The sequence below is a fragment of the Rhododendron vialii genome, chromosome 2a (assembly GCF_030253575.1).
Source record: "Rhododendron vialii isolate Sample 1 chromosome 2a, ASM3025357v1".
Classification (NCBI taxonomy): domain Eukaryota; kingdom Viridiplantae; phylum Streptophyta; class Magnoliopsida; order Ericales; family Ericaceae; genus Rhododendron; species Rhododendron vialii.
The window spans coordinates 43,962,120-43,982,204 of NC_080558.1; the positions used below are offsets into that span (position 1 = coordinate 43,962,120).

General features: G+C 35.8%; 1 protein-coding gene across 2 annotated transcripts; it reads left to right on the forward strand.

The window, feature by feature from the left end:
* Positions 1–12,975: 12,975 nt before the first annotated feature.
* On the forward strand, positions 12,976–19,307 carry LOC131315621 (probable LRR receptor-like serine/threonine-protein kinase At1g63430). Of its 2 annotated transcripts, none has more exons than XM_058344789.1 (13): positions 12,976–13,622; positions 13,818–13,956; positions 14,136–14,207; positions 14,319–14,462; positions 14,547–14,696; positions 16,121–16,237; positions 16,313–16,377; positions 16,772–17,023; positions 17,326–17,531; positions 17,665–17,797; positions 17,883–18,040; positions 18,471–18,686; positions 18,822–19,307. In XM_058344789.1, exons 1-13 carry the CDS (start codon positions 13,526–13,528, stop codon positions 19,071–19,073), a joined length of 2,001 nt encoding a protein of 666 aa, XP_058200772.1. In that variant the 5' UTR covers positions 12,976–13,525; the 3' UTR covers positions 19,074–19,307. The 2 variants fall into 2 exon arrangements, with proteins under 2 accessions (XP_058200772.1, XP_058200773.1); XM_058344790.1 differs by having other exon boundaries at positions 16,802–17,023.
* The last annotated feature ends 778 nt before the right edge of the window (positions 19,308–20,085 follow it).

Sequence of the window (20,085 nt, forward strand, 5' to 3'; positions counted from 1 at the left end):
ACAAGAAAGAAAGTCAACTTTTGTTATTCAAAATTAACCAGAAAATTAACGAGTGTGCACCACGTAAAATCAGCTCAATCTGATATATGTAGGTACTCGGATCAAGATTGTCATCTTTCTGTACATCAGAAAATTAATCTTTTCATTTTTTTCGATTTTCCAAAGATGAGAAGCTTATTCTGAGAACCTATACATATCGGATCGAGCTGATTTTTTGCGTTTTCCACTTGATTTTTTTAAAAAAAAATTATTGAACAGCTCAAATCATTCATACAAAATCTAAAATGAGCTCCACATGACGTGTGGTAGCCGACCACCGCATTTTTGTTGCGATAGCTATAGCGCTGCTCAAAATTAACCACCCTTTGTGTTGGACCATATAGCATTGGCAGGGGCCCAGAGGTACCCAACTCTAGCTCAGTTAATTCTCTCTACCGACTTGGCTGCCCTTATGCCTTAACAGTACTTCTATGATGCCTTAAAACCCTAATTTAATTTTCTTCCTGTGATCACAATCAGGCATCGTACGTACAATGCGTTGAAACATTTACATCTGTATCCCATTCCCTCTGTAGGTACCCATACATTTGTACCTGATTTTCTTCTTCTTTTTAAGGTAATAAAAAACGAAGGTCTTTTTCTGCAAGTCTCTATAGCAAGGACATTTTGTGTCTGTATTGGGCTTTAAAAGGTGGGGCATGGGATCTAGGAGATCTGTATCCAGAGGGTCTAGGAGAGCTTTTTTTCAGTTTGATAATCGGAGGTCTGTGTCAGTCTTCATGCACTTCAACTAATTTCAAAGTCTTGAAGTTAACGACCAGGTAAATTTTCAATAGCTCTAAAGTTTGAAATATTTGATTTTTATGGAATTAATTCGAACTTGCAATCTCTAGGGGCAAGTTCTTTAGTTGCTTTCCTCCATGCTTGCTTAGCCAAACCCATTGGGGTTAGGGTTTAAGGATGAGAGCCCATCTTGGCACTTGTTCATCCCTCCATCCCGAATTCTTAATCCTTTTTGGGAGTGTGTTATTTTTTAATGGGATACTTAAATATTCATCCTCAACTCATACCCGACTTATGTTTTCATCCTGACAATTTTGAATATTTGTGTTTTCATCCTCAGTTTAAAATAAAACCCAATATTGCCCTTCTACATTCCCTCTCTCTCTCTCTATATATATATTAGGATGGAAAGATAAGTCCTGAAGTCCCAACCCAAAAATTTTGCTAAAATTATTTATCACAAACCGAAAATCTTGCCACCAAAAGCATTTAACCCCACCCCATTTCCGTTTCCATTTTCCACAACCCCTGTCCCCCCATTTCCGTTTCACACAACCACCCACCCCCCCCCCCCCCCCCCCCCCCCCCCACATTTTTGTTTCCATTAATTTGAGGCTCACCCAACTGGACCACAGCGGGATTTCGAGAAGCGAGCGACGAAACCAAATCCATTTCCAAAATGATCTTCGGGCAAGCAGTGGTGAGATCTGAAACGGGATTTCGAGAGGGTTTGGCAACGGGGTAAGGTTTTCGGAGGGTCTTCGGGAGTCGAAACAGCCACTAGGTACCCGATCTAAGGATTTCGAGATTTGTCGAGAGTCGCCAATGGACAAAAAACGTTCGCTGGTGGTCGGTGAGAGCTGGGCTTCAGTCGTAGGTGGTCGGCGATGGTGACGACGTGTATTCATGTTTAAATAATCTTCCTCTTTATCCAATAATCATCCTCTCTATCGTGTTTACGTTGTAATCGTCATAGTAATTTAACCATGTAATGTCATGGTAATTTAACCATTTGATAAATTATTTGAACCGTTTACCATGAAATATTTGTTCGAATCATGGGATATTTATCGTGTTCACGTTGTAATAGTCATGGTAATTTAACCATATAACGGTTTGAGTATGTCATGTTATTTCTTTCTTTTGTTATGGAAATTTAGCTATGAATGAATCTTAAAATAGGTGCATATGGTACATCCTTTTAATGGGTGTGTATTGTGACTTTCTTTACAGGGAAATTATAAGGTGAGAAGATTATGAGAACCCATTTTGACATTTGTACGAGCAAAGCAATGAATTGTTCAATTTTGATTTTAAAACAACGTGAGCCTCAAAAATATAGGTTCAAGCTTTATTTGTTTACGAGACAAGTCGATCTCAACCGAACTATAATCGAGCTGATTTCGAGTAATCTTAAATTCGTTAAAAGGTCATAAGTCCGTCTCGAATAACTTTTATTAGTGCATGCATTTATCGGCACATCGTATCGTGTTTAGAAAAGTGTTGTGTCGGAGGAGAGAGACGTTTGGTGGGTGTTTTTCAAAAGTGGTTTTCCCGAGACAGAGAGACCCTTCGAATTTGATTTGATAATGTGGGCCCTCATGCCAACTAACCCACGAATTTTATCATAATTAAGACAAACCGCTCCTAATGACGTCTAGCTCTCAAATTCTTTAAAAAAAAAAAAAAAAACTGGTCCTAATTATGTGGTTTGCTACAGTCAATGTCATCAACCAAATGCAATATTCATTTTTTTGCCTTAAGGCGTACCATTATTGTAAACTTTTATTTTCCTTTCTTCGTTTTGTGTGTTTTTTGTTCGTCTTTTTTAGTTTATATTAGATTCGTGTGAATTTTTTTTGGATTAATCAATCAGTAACTGTCTCATCGAGAAGAGTTTAAAAAATATACAAAATTATGACCAAAAGTGGAAAAAAAAGTTTACTAAAGACGAAAAAATACAAAACAACTATCTTATTTGCCTTAAATGCTATCCTATATGTTTATATTTTTCTGATTCGTTTTGCCAAGATGAACCATTAACCCCAAAAATTAAGACGAAAAATAAAAATACAGAAATAAGTTTCAGACTTATAAATTTACAAGAACGTACGCAGCCTTAGTCTAGTGATTATGCCTTTTTGTTCCTTAGGCTAGCTAGGATTAATTGTTTAGATATTGAGAGAGAGAGAGAGAGAGAGAGAGAGAGAGAGAGAGAGAGAACCTTGCATTGTTTGTTAATTTTCTCCATACAGTTTGTTTAGGGCCGGGCTTTGTTCCAAAAATCCCTGCTTATGTTTACGAAACTAATTGTTTGACCGGATATGAGTATGAGATTTAACTAGATATCTGCTTTTGGATTACATAACGGGTGTTTGGGTTAAAATTATTGTTGTTCAGATTATTATCACTAAACATGCATCATGCATGAATATAGTCTCACAAAATGTATGATAAACAAAATCATCACAAAATATAGTGATGCTACTGTTCTCTTCCGAATTCAGAAAAGTGGTAATCACGTTATATATCCTATGAAAGTATACTTCCATTTAATATTAGTCTTTCTTCTATTATGTCCGGTATTGGACCTAGATTTTGGGGTCCGATCTCCTCTGTTCCGAAAATTCATATGCCTCTATGCCAAGAGATTTTCCAGCCGTTGAATTATGTGATTTTTTCAATGTTTTAAATCCAATGACAGAAAATCCCTCGGACGCAGGTACAAGGGTTTTCGGCACAAAAAATCCTGCCTCTTAGATTTTACAGGTAACAACAACAACAAAAAAAACTGCAAAGAAAGATTATAAGTAATGATCCACCACTCAAGTTTTCGAATCCAATGATTTTCCAAATGTAAGTGTTACTTTTCTCAATCCGGAAGAGAGAATGATGACAATTTATTCAAAATTTCTACTAAATATCCGTAAAATATCTAGGTTCTTATGTTGCACAGTTTACCAAAATAAAATCATAAAAAAAGAAAAGAAAAGTCCTGATGAATAGAAAAGCTTCAAATAGAATGCACTAAATTTTCTTCAGCTCTCATCTAAAGTGACTTTAGGTCCGTTTATTTACATATGGAGCATTTTCGTTAACCGATGATCAAATTTTCCGAACCCGGTTTTCAAAAGAAAAGAAAAAAAAGACCCATTATCCAGCATATTGGATTAATTGAGTCCTCGTGAATGTCAAGTCCCAAGTCCTTGATTTTCTCTAATTTGTTCGATAACATAAACCAAGGACATCTACCAATTGGATTAGTTAAAGCATTTGCTAGGTAGGAAACGAGGACCCGTAGTGCAGAGTGTAGTGCTCTATTCGAGTTGTTCACCCGTCCAAATTTCAAAATTTAACGTACGGGCGGAGGTAAGTATTGTAACGCCCCGATTTTCCAAAGAATTTCGGAAGCATTAACCCTAAAATACACTGAATTTTACAAAATATTAGGCCCCTATTTATCCTTATACAAAAATTACAATCTCAAAATAATACAAAAATCTATGTAACAAAAGCAACTCCAGAGCGACTCTAGTTTTGACACGAAATTTCAAGCAATGTTGGCCCAGACTCCGTTTCAGGGGTCCCACCTGTATCAACTGCTCCACTGTGGAATCCTGCACACTCTGGCAAATTGAACGCCGAAGCAAACGATTTGCCAGGATACAAACGTATCCTGAGTGATAATTCACTAAGTAGAAATCCTAAAACCCAATACCACAATATGCAAATCAACAATATAATAATTCATATTACACCGAAGGTACAAAATAATAACACATCGTCTTTTTCTTTACTATCCATCATCTTACATGTAATCTAAGGATTCTCTCCGCGAGATCCTTTCCTCCCACATCCACTAACTACAATCGTCTCATGGGTCCACCCTTCCTCTTGCTTATCCTGCACCAGGGTCCTAGGTGAGCGCATCTAAGTTATGTACCGAGTATGTTCTCACTTAAGACCATAACAGGAGGATCGAGTCATCCCATGACGTATCGTACATTAGGGTCGGACATCCACTACCCCACGCTAACTATAACCGTCTCATGGGACCCATTCTCTTTCTCCAAGAAAAACTTCCCATGACGTATCATACATTAACGTCTCACTAACTATAACCGTCTCATGGGACCCATTCTCTTCCTCGAAGAGAAACTTTCCATGACGTATCATACGTTAGCGTCACAACACCGGGCCCCTCAGGTAACCCATTTCAACACAGGGCCCCATAGGTTACCCTTGCCATCACCATAGCTCAAATCACAATCCACACAATCACACTTCCAACACTTTACCATTTTCCATTTACTTATCATCGTCTACATGATTCACTACTCGTAACCACCCCGGGAACCTATTTGTTCAATCTACAATCACAACAAAATACCGCACAGTTCAACATTTCAACTAAAAATACTAACATGCTAACAACACATAACCATGCAATAAAATTTATCCTACCATAGAATTAATCATGTGAGTAACAAAATAATATTCAGTTAAATAATTAATTACTACACTTAAAATTAAGTCTATTTCTCTCATTTAGAAATTTTATAAAACATTTTTACTATTTAAATATTTTCTTTAACTCTCATATTATTTATAGATTTTACAAACTAATTATTTTTATTGGAAAATACTTATTGCTAAATTTAGTATTTACTAACTATATTACATATTAATATGAGATTTTCATAAGAACAAAATTATGCGAGGCTATTCTAGTCAATATTTATTAGAGTTAAAGATTAACTAATATATAATCTAAAATATTTCTTGTTTACAATCTAAATAAATTTTTACTAATAAAATATTCTTGTTAATATTTCATAAATATTTATCTACTCCAATAATTTATTAAACACGTAAACATCCACTCAAATACAAATTAACAGTGCAACATCAATAATAATTTCACAATCAAACACTTGTTAAACGATCATAAATTTTCACAGGGTATAACACTAATCATTTCAGCACAACCGGACTAAATTTTAATATAAACAGGACTAAAAATAAATTAACAATTTAACAGCAAATCATCATCTTCAATAAACTTTAAATCTAAGTAACTCCATTAAAATGCAGATAAAGGTTTTGGGTTTTCGGAAAACTACCTCAAACGCGATTCTAAGTCCGGATAAGTGTTGTACGGTGTTCGTAGATCGCCATGGTGGTTCTGAAATCTCGAGGCAGCGTTCGGCGGCACTCCGACAGGGCCCGCAGTAGCGGTGTGCACACACCTACGGCCACAACTCTCTCTCTCTCTCTCTCTCTCTCTATTCTAGACTCAACAATATAATTGAGAGTAAAATAATATACTGGTGTTCAATTTTTGGATTATGTGGGTATGTATAATGAGAGAGAATAAGGTAGTGAGAATGTGAGATGATAAGTGTAGAAGTGGTGGAATGAGGAAAGAGAGTGATACTGATAATGATAAAAAGATGGGTGACAAGTGCCACATTTGGGGGGTTTTCAATTCAAATGTATGTGGACGCATGTATGTACATGGTGAGAATGTATCTGGACGCTTTTATGTATAGGATGAGAGATAGAGAAGTGGAGAGTTAGTTTGAATAGAGTTCTACTTAGGGTTTAGATAGAAAAGATAAGAGATGAATATGAATCACTGATTCCCTGTATATCTAAAGTTTAAATACATATCTTATACAATAATGCAAATAATATCAATTATACACATAATAATATATTTTAATTATTCAATCTAATTAATTATTGAATTAGAAATTTAAAAATATAAATTTGTATTTAAAAAAAATTGGGTCAAAAATCCGGGTCGTTACAAGTATCCTAAACTGTAGGACAATTTTAGCAAATCTTAACCATTCTAAATATTTTTGAACATCTCAGATGTGCTATACATTCCCGTAGTGCAGTGTCCGATTCATGCTAGGCATTATATGGTCTGATGACTCTGGATCCATATATCTATCATTTTTACCAACTTAGAAGTTTCTTGATCTTCAAATTACTAACTGATTTGATGGTGAAGGGGGACAGCACACGATGCACCTAATTCAATACTAATTAAACACCATTATGATAATCACAAGGAATAAAATACTAACAGCCAAGCAGTACACTAAACAAAAGGAAAATGTCGGCAAGGCTAGTCTTGGTGTATATTAACGAAAAATTCTAAAATCAGCCCATTGGGCTGACAATAGTGAGTGTGTGGATATATATTAAAGGGTATAAAAAGTGCACAAAAATACGTGTTTTCATTGTCTTCTAGCGTATTTATCGTCAGCCCAGTGGGCTGACAATAACAAGACCATATATTAAAAGCCCCCTGTCTTCCCTAACCTGAAAGAGCAAGAGAGGATTAAAAAAAAAACTGAGATAGCAAGGGAGAGACTCTCTGTGTGTGTGTGTGTGTGTGTGTGAGAGAGAGAGAGAGAGAGAGAGAGAGAGAGAGAGAGAGAGAGAGAGAGAGAGAGATCCAATTACAGTAGTACTAGCACAAAGCCACAAGCACCCTTACACTTTGTTTGACTGGTGCCAAATATTGGTCCGGACCAATTAATATTTATTGGGTGCACTCTTCTGGGCTGCAATTCCTTTTATAACGGCACATATAGGTTCGGAACTAAGTGTACAAATTACAGACCATATATGAATGTGTGTTGTTGGAAAGTGTTAGAACAATGCATGCATGACGGCTCCGCAAGATTACTGAATATTTTGGAGTAGGTTTGGACATCGTGTCCCCTGTTAAGTCAGTTTTTTTTTTTTGTCTAGTACTTCAAAATATCCGTTAAGCCAGATTGATTGCAAATAACCCTCAACAATAACCTGGCCTATTTAGCCAAACGCGTCGAGAGTGCTGACCCCAACACGATTTGTTTGAACAAATAGCCTCGTCAGTCCGAACAAGATGCGATAAAAAGTCTCTCAGTGCTTCAGTATCACCTGTTTGCACCTGGTTCGACCTATTTCTTCCATTAGCCATTCTCTAAAGGCTGTATCACAATAAAATCTGCTCATACAATTCTACATTCTCGACGGCACTATAATTGTTAGAACCGGCACAGATGGAAACTAAATTAAACCAAACAATAGGTAATCAGCTTGGAAAGCAAGTGGATGGTGGGATTGGTCCCCAAAATTAGTCGAGACGCGCGTAAACTAGCCCAGACACCTGAGTTATCAAAACTTGGAAATTGGAAAATCTCATATGCATTAGTAATATATTTTGTTATGTTGGTGGTCGTTCCTCGTCTAAGGTTTCTTAATTTATTGTACTTTTCTTTCCTTTTTTTTATCATTAATGAAGTTCTTACGTTTTCTAAAAAGAAAAATCCCAAATCCTAATTTATTGTGGCTTGATTAACTTCTCCAATCAGCAAAAGCATGCCCAATGAGCAAGGACTTGCAAAAAAAACAAAAGCCATAGGCCCATAGAACCACCCCAATTAAAAGATTGAATTGACTTCCTGCAAAAATGATATAAATTGGAAGTTCATAAAAATACATTATAAAAATAAAAACACATTAGATCTAGTATTAACTAGCTAGTATACTCACCCTTATTCCTAACCAATTAACTAATTTCGTGTACGGTTCAAGTCATTGTGTCATGTAGTATAGCTAAACTACTAAAACGATAGTTGATTCATTAGTCAAGAAAGAGCAACAACTTTTTGTTCTGTATAGAGTTGTACTTGGATTTTTATTAAAGGTTTTTAAAGAAAAAGATCTGTTAGGAATTGTAGTCCATCATTTTGTAACAACGTATACACCTAGTACAATTTTTGCGCTGATATATATGAAGTTATGGATTTTGTTCTTTAAAAAAATAACGTTTGTGTTAAAATTGGCATAAGATTTTTTTTTATTAGAATTTAGCAGGCCTATTTTTTTTTTCTCATAGTTGACACACGTAACTATATGGTATTTCTTAAAAGAGGAGAAAAATTAAAGATTTACACCATTAAAGTATTTCTTTCATATAAGATTTCATTGCTAAAGTATATCTCTAGCTTGCTATTTTTACTCTTTATTAATGAACCATAAAAAATGCTCACAAATAACAAAAAGATTGACAGTTAAAAGACACCACACGAAATTCTGCATACATAAATCACTCAAAATAAGTAATATTTTTTTGCTATACTGATATTTAGTTATATTTTCAGTTCCTGAATAATACGAGGATCTTTAATTTAACACGAAATCTACGGACATATTTTTTTTTAATTATCAAATCTCAAGACATAATTCAATGCTCAGAAAATGTACAGAACCTGGCTCCTTGCATGTGAGATTGTCTATATATACGAAAGTAGTATTAGAAAGAGATAGAAAAAGAGATGTCTTTTTAGGAACAATGAATAGGAAAGGGGAAAGTTATAATGGGGTTAGATAGAGCTCATTAATTAATAAACCTAACACAAAAGTGTCCCTTACATAAGAGGGGTCCAGAGAGAGAGAGAGAGAGAGAGAGGAGCCTTCATATATGAAAGCATAAGAGAAAGGAAGACAAAAGAGACCCCTTTCTTCCAACATGCATATAGTATTTTAAAAGCAACATAAAAGGTGATCCCTCTTTAGAAAAACCTTAGCTAATAGCTATGGAGGGCCATACTTGCCTATGCTTTCATTGGAAACATTCTGTTGGGTATATGTAGCACACAGCTCGAGCTAATTAATTTTGAGGTTTTCTTGTTTAATTTGATGAGAAAATAAGATAAATTTATTTATTTATTTATATAAACAGCAATTGGCCAGCGTGACAATCGTTTTTCGTGTGTTCATAATTAAGGACCCAAATACTAGCTGAGATTTAGACAAGAATAGACTAGCTAGATTAATTGGACAATGCAAGATATATATATATATATATATATATATATGTAGACGAAAGATGTGCAAGTGCTCCATCTAGCCAAGTTTAAGCTTATACTTGGTTATATATACAACTATAAAAAGACAAAGGGTCTGTATCCGTGTTTGAGACAGTTTTTAGGGTTGTGATTCTAGATTAGGGAGTCTAAAAAATTGTGTACTTAAGCACACTTCTATCTCCAATTTTGAGCCCAATTCTTTTTAGATTACCTCAAACCTGATCACATTTCATGTTTTTTTATTGTGCTCTTCAAAATCAAAATTTGCAAATCTGCAAAAATATATAATCAATTAAATTTTGAGCCCTTCACTCATGGGGGGTATTGGACCACTGGAGCCTTATCTTTATAGATGCACATGAATTTTTCCACTTTAAAAATGTTCATACGTCCATGTAATGTATTGCTTGGAAGCATTGTAAATTAGGACCCTTCAAGGCTGAACAACCCCATTTGTCTTCTGTCACCTTCCAATATTATATGGGATTTTACAAAAAGTTGGCCATAACATAATAGGTGGAAAGAAAAAGGTTAGATATGAGAGGGATAAGTCAAGCTATTTTAATACTACTTGGTTCTTTAGTTTATTCATGTGCACTTTGTTTTACTTTTGAGTTTGGTTCGGACCTAAAACCATTGTTTTTTTATCGGTAAAAGAAATATTTTATTAAAAAAAATTTGACAAAGGGTACTTCATGTTGGGGAAATAGAAGAGAGGAATCCAACCAAATGTTGCATGAGAAAAGAAAATAGGCCGAAACCCAAATACCTGAGGGGCAATAGCCCAAACATCTAAGGGTCTCAAAACGACCAAATGAATAGGGAAAATGACGGTCAATAACGTGTTTTGATAATTAATAGTTAATACCCGTCAAAGGCATGCTGAGAACATTTGTTAATACTGAAAATGTCCTTAACGAATATTAATTATCAAAACACGTCATGCGCCGTCATTTTCCCATGATCATAACATTGCAGCTCAAACAAAAACAAAGGATAAGGCCTGTAAAATCTGCCCAAATTGGACCTAAAACTTGAGCCAGGAGGACAGCTCTTCCACATAGTAAATTATCACTGAGATACCTCCAATCATTCACTGGTACTAGTCCAGAGAGAGAGAGAGAGAGAGAGAGAGAGAGAGAGAGAGAGATTCACAATAAATAACTGTAGCATGCAAGAATTTAGTACATGCTTTTGTAGTAGCCTTTATTAAAATATGACTTCCTAAATGCGACTAAATAACAAAAATGCAGTTCTTAATTACACCAAAGTTAGATTTAGATTTATGTTGGGTTTTATTTTCAGAATCATTATAGTTGTTTCCATTTTTTATTAAATACGTTCTGATATATCACCTAACATTGATGTCCTATAAATTTGAATTTTTGCACGAATAACATACACGACAAGACAAATAATTTACCGTTTCAAGCCAGGAAACAAGTTCAGGGTAGGCCCAAAATGAGCGCATAGCACAACGTAAACTGTAATCAGGAAAAGGAAGAAATCTGTCTAATTATCATGGTAATGAGATTTTAATGTAACAATGTGTAACGATTATCTAGTTATTCGGGAAAAATAGTCGATTATGATGTCTATTACATATGCCATGACCATGTAGGCCAAAAAAACAAAACAAAACAAAGCAGGAAAGAAAAAAAGAACTGAATTTTGTCATGGAAAAAAAAATTCAGGATTGATATTTATAGGCGTAGAGATATTTAAAGAGCTCTTGGAAATATCTTACCCAGCAGTGCTATTGGTACTGATTTGAAACTGTACACGCACAGACCTGTTTCGGGTCCCAACAAAATGATCGGTGCCGCTTATAGTGTTTAAAATACTTCGTTTGTAGTCTCTACCGAAAATCAGCTCAATCTAATATCGCTAAGGGCATTTATGAAACATCTAATTAACTTTGTCCTAGAATTTAGGCTTGAATTCTAAAGCAAAGTTGGATGTTTTATAAACGTTCTTACCGGTATCGGCTTCAGATGATTTTTGATAGGGACCATAAAACAACGTATTTTAAACAAAAATGAACAACTCCGGTCATTTTTTAAAACCCAAAACGGGTCCAAAATGGGTCGCGCGCTGGTTCAAATTTGATGGAGTGTTTGTACCATTATCTTTCTGAAAAAACAATCATTAGAGAAGATTAAAGTTGTAATCACGACCCCACACCATTAATCACCCAAAAATTACTTTTTGTTACATGCTTTTCAAATTCATCAAAAGCGAGCGCAATAAGTTCAAAGTGGCCACACACAGATAATGAGCTTTCAAAATAAGCATATTACTATGTTTTTAGGCACAATACAGACCCTAAAAACATAAATATTTACTATGTTTTAGGTCTCGTTCTGTTAACTTAAATAAATAATTATTTTTTAAATAAATAATTATTTTTTAAATTAAAGGTGATGTATTGTGATAGAACGACATATCTTGTAAAGCTAAAAATAAATAAATGTGATGTATTATGAAAGAACGATCTATCTCATAAAATAAAAAATACTTTAGAAAATAGTAATCTTAGCGTAACGGGGCCTTATTGCAATGACCACAGATTTTTTTATCAAAATTTACATCTATTTAGCTGGGAATTCATTTGGAAAAAAAATACTATTACTCTTTGGTTAAAAAGAAAATAAACTCTGATGTAGATTGCAAATGCCATGTCCATACAGTTCCGCTAACCACACGGATATATGTGCAAAGATTGTGCACAGATTTTATTGTGGGGCTCATCACAAATCACATACAAACAATTCGAGCCATTCATTAAATGTAAAATATTTTTTAAGGGTTTTCGCAAAAAATTAGCTCAATCTAATACCTATAGGACTCAATCCAATCATCTAAATTTTCATTTAGATTTTCGGATAATGAAAATTTAGATGATTAGATTGAGTATCTATAGGTATTGGATTGAACTGATTTTTCGTAAAGATCCTTGAGAAATTATTTTACATTTAATGAATAACTCGGATTGTTTATATGTGACTCATGGCAGACTCCACAACAAAATCTGTTCACAATCTTTGCACAGATTGGCTGTGCGGACAGATTTATCCATGTCCAAAAGGCAAAACAAAAAGCAGAAATGTAAAGAAGACATACGGATTGAACTTTTAGAGCTTTTGAAAAATCTTACCCAGCTAACAGAATAGTCATTAGAGAAGATTAAAGTTGTTACCACACGAACCCACGCCACTAATAATCACCCAATTACTTTTTCTTTCTCAAAAATTACACCTCCTAAAAAATCCCACAAAATTATCTCCAAAAAACCGCCAATTTGAATACCCATGTCAAACGGAATGCAAAAATGCCAAAAACATTCACCAACATAGATCTCTCTCTCTCTCTCTCTCTCTCTCTCTCTCTCTCTCTCTTATAGATCCCACTATTCTCTGTTAACGATTTCTCTCTATCTTTTCAACCCATTTCCGAATATCTTTCTACATTCTCTCTTTCTCTCTCTATCTACTTCGGAAGACCAACCACTCTTTGAATCCAAGTCTTTGCAACTTCAGTCTCCTCACCGACTTATTTACAGTGATTTTTTTGCTTTCAAGGGTTGTTGCAGAGTGGGTTCTTGATTTACCCTTAAGCTTGCTTTAAACTTTCACTTTCTCATTTTTGTTGCAATCTTTCTTCTTAATCTTTCTTTAAGCCTCTCCTGATAAACCCACATTTGTTTACTTCGGTTTATCCTAATTTCATTCTCTCTTTCTTGATTAACCCATATCTCCAACTCGTCTGTTTCTTTTTCCTTTTCCTGGGTTTTCTTCTTTTCTTGATTTCTCGGGGACTTCTTGATTCAATGAGTTCTTTGGTTACGAGGTTTGAGTGAAATAACGATGAGTGAAAAAATGAGACCCTTTGGTTCACTTCAACTAGTTTGGGTTTGTTTGGGACTCTTTCTTGCAACTTGTGAAGCATCTCCATCAAATGAAGGTATTTTCTTCTCCCATTTTCTTTATTTCTTTACTTAGATCTCGAATTAGTCATTATTTTTTAGAGTGATTGATCCATTTTGTGGAGAAATGCTTGAGTTTTGTTGTCTATAACTGCATTAGATTATAATGGGCAGTTGCCAAAAAACTATGATTTTTTTTTTCTTTCCTCAAAGGGATTCTTGGTTTTGTGCAGTTTATGCGCTTAATGCCTTCAAAGAAGCTATATATGAGGACCCGCTTCTGGCTATGTCGAATTGGAATGTTCTAGATGCAGATCCATGTGATTGGAATGGCATTTCCTGTTCTATAGCTCGAAATCATGTCTTGAAGTTGTAAGATTTTATCTCTCTCATAAGTATTTCTCTCAATTGTGTAGAGTACAAACACATTAATAGTTATGTGTCTTTTTTGAAACTTTTGGCATTTTCTTCTCTTGTAAGACATTGAATGGGTTAAATGGAAGGCTAATTATTTGACCCATTACCCATTTGTTGGTGGAACTTTGTTGCAGAAACATTTCTGGTTCAGCACTAAGGGGTTTTCTTGCTCCAGAATTGGGTCTACTCTCTGCCTTGCAAGAATTGTATGGTTTCCTTCTATAAAACTTGCCATGATTGATCTCCTCTTTACATTTTTCTTGAAATGTATTATTTTCAAGTTTGAATGCGATGACAAACATACTGTTTCTTTGCAGAATTTTGCATGGAAACAATCTGATTGGTGCAATACCCAAAGAATTTGGCAAGTTGAACTACCTACAGGTCTTGGATTTGGGAATGAATCAGCTAGTCGGTCCGATTCCCCCTGAGCTTGGAAATTGTACCAGTCTTATGACATTGTACGTGCAATTCGACATTCGGTTTCTTCACTTCTGAGTTTTGACTCCATGTTCCTTTCTTGACCTTTGCTTGTTTTGCTGCAGAAATCTTGAGTCGAATGTGTTGACAGGAGAGCTGCCTCCCGAGCTCGGCAATTTGAATTATCTTGACGAACTTAGGCTGGATAGGAATAAGCTTCAAGGAGCCATACCTGGAAATAACAATTCCGCTTCTAATTCCAGCATTTACGGGATGTAAGCACAAGATTCTTGCATTCGATTCTCTTTTGTCGAAGTTTGGGATTATTCACATGTGGGGTTGATTTGGTGTGCTTTCACTCAGTGTTGCTTGTAGCATGTATGTGAACTTGAATGTGCTCTTCTGGGTAGATAATGAAATTGAAATGTATCTATCCTGTATAACTGATCTATCAGCTAGAGTATTGATGAACTGGTCAACGGACTCAACGCTATCTATGAATTTATTAGACTTCTTTGTTCAACCTATTCCAATACTGAAAACATGTAAGGTTTGCAGATTTTGTTAGGTGGCATACGTCATATTGCTTTGTTAGGATATTTGTCGCATCAATATATGCAATACAAGATGATTTTACGGGTGGAAAATGCCATCTTGTATATTAGTGCCTATCTTTTAATACTGAAAAGGATATACTCTGTTACCTACTTATAGAGCCTCTTTTCTAATAGTTGATAGTTCGTTTAACTTGTATGTGTTGTATTCCATCCCTTTGGATCTTTGCTTAACGCGCCCAAAGAATTTGAGTGATTTGTGGAAGCAAGCGTTATTCAATTCCTTATGTTTCTTGTTAACAAGTTCTTCATTCGTGTTTATGATGTTTGGTTTTTTGGAAGTTGAATAATTCATTCCATTGTTATCTAACCAGAAGGAATAGGCTTTTTACAAATTTTTTTCCATAACATTTCAAATCATAGACATAATATTATGGTTTAGATCCTTCATAATCATAACAAAATTGTATACATCTGTTATTTTTAAAATAATGATAAGAGCATTCTTACTACAATGCAGCACTGCCAAAAGATGATGTTAGCACTAGTTGTATGGTTTCTTGCTTACCTAGGTTAAGGTGGCTTTGATTGGTATAGTATAGAAGGTAAGTCGAAGGAGGAACAATGGAAACCATTTTTTTCTTGTTTGGCTATATCAACTAAGGGGGAAAAGAAAAATATTGAAGGATGTAGGAGCTAAATTCATATCTAGGTGTCTATTTCTCTATTTTCTTGATTTCGAACTATTTCTAGGTCAAGGTTGGGTAACCATGACAGAGATCATGCCATCTGGGTTTTTAAAAGATAGAAGACTAGTGTTAGTTCCTCTGGCTTTATCTTTGGGGAAAGTGCATGTTGAATCTTTTCGGACCAACTGCTGGTTCTCTCTGGTAAATTTTAAACGTCCTGAAAATCTTTAGGAAGCTAAAACGAACCAACTGTCTATTGATGTTGGCTTTTGATTTATGATCATTGGAATTTTGCATTCTTTAGTGCCCAAGGATTCCAATGTGATTAAGGCCTATGAATGTTTGAAGTCATATTCAAAGTGGAGATTGCCATGATGGAAAATAAAGTTATTTCAGATGGTGTTCCCAATGTATTCATTATTTTCTTAAAATTGACACATTCCCTTTCTGTTGCAGGTCTGCCTCAAGTTGGGAGCCTACTGGCTTTTGTCGTTCAAGTCAGTTAATGTTTGCTAATTTCTCGTACAACTTCTTTGTTGGGAGCATACCCAAGTGCCTGGAAAACATTTCAGGGTAACTCTTATATCTCCCTTCCCCATGGATTGTTTTGTTCTCTCAGCCTTCATTTAATAATTTTTTTTCCTGCAGGTTAAGCTTTCAAGGGAACTGTTTAGATGACAAAGATCCCACACAACGCCCTACTGCAAAATGTGGTATGTACAACATAATTGTCCTAAGGGCTGTTATTGAGCTGTTTAAGAAGAACAATAAATAAATTTACAAAATCAGTATGGGTAGAAAACAAGTATTCGGCATTGGATGGTTTAGAACCTTTGCTAAAACCCGTAAAAATGGTTAATTTACTTGGTTTGGACGTTGACGTTAAGATCCAAACCAGTATCATTGGAATACAGCACCAAAAAATGGACCCATTTTTCCGAAATGGCTTATATGAGTTTCTGTGAAGGCATGGAGTCGATTATGTTGTTCCAGGTGTACTGATATTTTACCAGAATTTCACTCAAAGTGTAGTAGAACATGGTGGTACCAGGGGCTAATTAAATTCCGCATTGTGGTTTGCAAATGACCAAATAACTCCTATGACAGCTTATGCACAACTTACCAAAACCCATTCAGGTGTAAACCCTGACCACCGGCCTGCTCAAAATGGAAACAAGCATGAGGCAGCTTCAAGGCCCGCCTGGCTTTTAGCTTTGGAAATAGTGACTGGAACCATGGTGGGAGCTCTCTTCCTCGTTGCTCTCCTCACCGCTGTCCGGAGATGCAAAAGCAAACCATCTATCCTTATCCCTTGGAAGAAATCTGCAAGCAGCAAGGACCATGTGACGATATACATTGGTGAGCTCTCTTGTAATTTCCAGATCACATTCTGAGGGCCCATTTAGTTCCATTGCTTATTTTCTTATTGCCTAAACCAAATAAGCTTTTTCTACAGCTGCCTCTAAAATAAGCAATACCCAAAAAAGCAAAGCGATCTGCAAATAAGCAATTGGTAGCCCAACAATTTTACTTACTCTTGGTTTTGCTTATTGCTTATTTTAAGAACTAAGCAAGCAAGGCAAACTAAACAGGACCTTAAGTCTATGAGTTTCGCTCTTCAAAAGGATCGTAACTGTACTTTGGCGGGGTGTTATTTACAGATTCAGAGATGTTGAAGGATGTGGTGAGATTTAACAGACAAGAACTTGAAGTAGCGTGTGAAGATTTCAGCAATATTATTGGGTCCTCTCCAGACAGTCTAGTCTATAAAGGCACCTTGAAAGAAGGGCCCGAGATCGCTGTAATATCCCTTGGCATTAAAGAAGAGCATTGGACGGGATATCTTGAGCTTTATTTTCAGAGGGAGGTAAAGTATTTGGTCTTTTGACACTCTCTAACTTAGAGCTTTTGAGGCAAAAGTATCTATCACCTACAAATACAAATGTAATCAGCTATGACAGAATCTACCTTTAAAACATTTCAGTTTTTGCACAATTCAGGTGGCTGATTTGTCAAGATTAGACCATGAGAATGCAGGAAAATTACTGGGTTATTGCAGAGAGAGTAATCCATTTACAAGGATGTTGGTTTTTGAGTATGCGTCAAACGGGACACTGTATGAGCACCTCCATTGTAAGTAAAGCTTGTTATTTCTAATAGAGGGCTACTTTAACATGTTGCATTGACTTAGACCTAAGTATTCTGTATATAACTGCAGATGGAGAAGGATGCCAATTATCTTGGACGCGCCGTATGAAAATTGTTATTGGCATTGCCCAGGGACTTAGATATTTTCACACAGAACTTGACCCACCTTTTACTATATCCGCGTTGAATTCTAGTGCTGTTTATCTTACGGATGAATTTTCTCCCAAGGTATATGCTGAAGCTACCAACATGACTTTGTTAACATTCTCTTTTATCTATGCATTGGGGCTGTGTTTGAATCTTGAATTTATGGTGGGATTTTTCAAGCTAATTTTCCCTTTTCTTCTACTGTACTTTGTTTTGCTTTTGCCAAAAGATTCATACAAAAAGTTTAAAAAATGACTACTTCATTTCAGAAATTAGCTCGTGCAAGAGAACGCCGGGTTACCATATTAATTGGGATGTTGTTGGCTTCTTGAAGTTTGCCTGGACTTAATTTGAGATTGAGAAAATTCAAGACGATAGATTTTCTCCTCGGCGATTAAGCTTTCAAATCGTGTATAATTTTTTATGCGGATAGTTGTTTCCACCTGAATAACTTATACAATATCAAGGACATTACCTCATTAATGATGTTCTATCTTTATTGCGGCTGCAGCTGGTTGATTTTGAAAGTTGGAAGTCGATTCATTCAAGATCAGAGAAGAACGCAGGCTCTATCGGCAATCAAGGTGCTGTATGTGTTCTTCCAAATTCATTAGAAGAACGCCATCTTGATGTCCAAGGAAACATTTACGGATTTGGTGTACTTCTACTGGAAATTGTCAGTGGGAGACCTTCTTACTGCAAGGACAAAGGTTGCTTGGTGGACTGGGTAAGTACTTGAAGCTTTGGTGAATTTTCTACACGTTGATATTGCTTTTGAAGAGATTAAGCACGGTTGGCCCCAAGAATTTATTCCTAGATTCGCCAAAACCTTAAAAGGCCTAAACCCTATGCATTTGTGCAGGCCAAGGATTTTCTTGAAATACCGGAAGTGATGTCTTATGTGGTGGATCCGGAGTTGAAGCATTTCAAATACGATGAGCTTCAAACGATATGTGAGGCTGTGATCCTTTGCATCAATCCCAATCCTTCCAAACGGGCATCCATGGCAGAACTGTGCACTATGTTGGAGAGCAGAATTGACACGTCCGTATCGGCTGAGCTCAAGGCGTCTTCTTTGGCGTGGGCAGAGCTTGCACTTTCATCATCTAACTGAGTTGATGCTAACACACTGTATATCCGAAATACGAAAGGAGTAATTCTTCCTTGTTTTCAATTTTTTTTTTCTTTCACTTATCTTTTTCTTGTAAACGTTCCCATGCTTTATAAGAAACATGATATAAGAGTTTCTTGCATGGGAAAACCTCATCTCTTTGTATACGATTGGTTGATTAGTGGATTGATGGAACTACTAAATAGTGAAGGTTCATGTTGCCCATTACTTAATACTCCCTCCGTCTCAATTTACTTGTCTCAGTTCTATTCTAACTGAATAAAAAAACTAGTGATATCTTTAAATTGGTAATAAATTTTATATCCAATATGGATTTTGTTTGATAGATCTCGATTTGTTCTATAATACAATATTTTTAAAATCACCTAAAACATTACAAATTACAAAATATAATCAATTGAAAAGTGGCACGAACTTTCAAAAATGACAATTCAATTGGGACGGAGGTAGTACTACTTTTCTGAGTACATATCTCCAAAAGTTCCTTCCCTTTTTCCCCCCCATTTTTCCCTTCCTGCAGTGACGAGCGAAATGACATCTCATGAAGTTAGTGATATCCTAAGAAGGATAAACCACAATATTTGAACTCATGAAGTTTGTTACCTAATCTTTTTTAGATTCTATATCATCTAGCCATATGAGAGTTCCCTCATTTGAAAGAGAGAATCCGTACTTCTCGAAACCAATCACAGGAATTATTCGCTTGCAGGGCTCATTTGTTCGCTGGGAGGCAAAAAGATGGGACGTAGAATCCCTCGGATATGGGTGGGATATTGTAGACACCCTATTATGGACTGTCCAGATTAGTCCATCTACGGTTTTTGATTCTCCGATGATGATTACGGTCAAGAACATTCCAAGGTTATTGGCGTGTTTGAGCTTTGAGCGTCCTGAACCTCGTTCAAATCTTTGTCGAGCCTTGTCCAAACCCTTCAAGCCAGAACCAAATGGCCTCAGCAAAACCATACTTGCTTACACCAGTACTGTGCTGGCG

Coding starts and splice junctions, on each gene's coding strand:
- LOC131315621 (XM_058344789.1), top strand. CDS start 13,526: ATGAGTGAAAAAATGAGACCCTTTGGTTCACTTCAACTAGTTTGGGTT. Junction 16,378..16,771: donor ACGCCCTACTGCAAAATGTG/GTATGTACAACA, acceptor CTCCTATGACAG/CTTATGCACAACTTACCAAA. Junction 17,024..17,325: donor CCATGTGACGATATACATTG/GTGAGCTCTCTT, acceptor TGTTATTTACAG/ATTCAGAGATGTTGAAGGAT.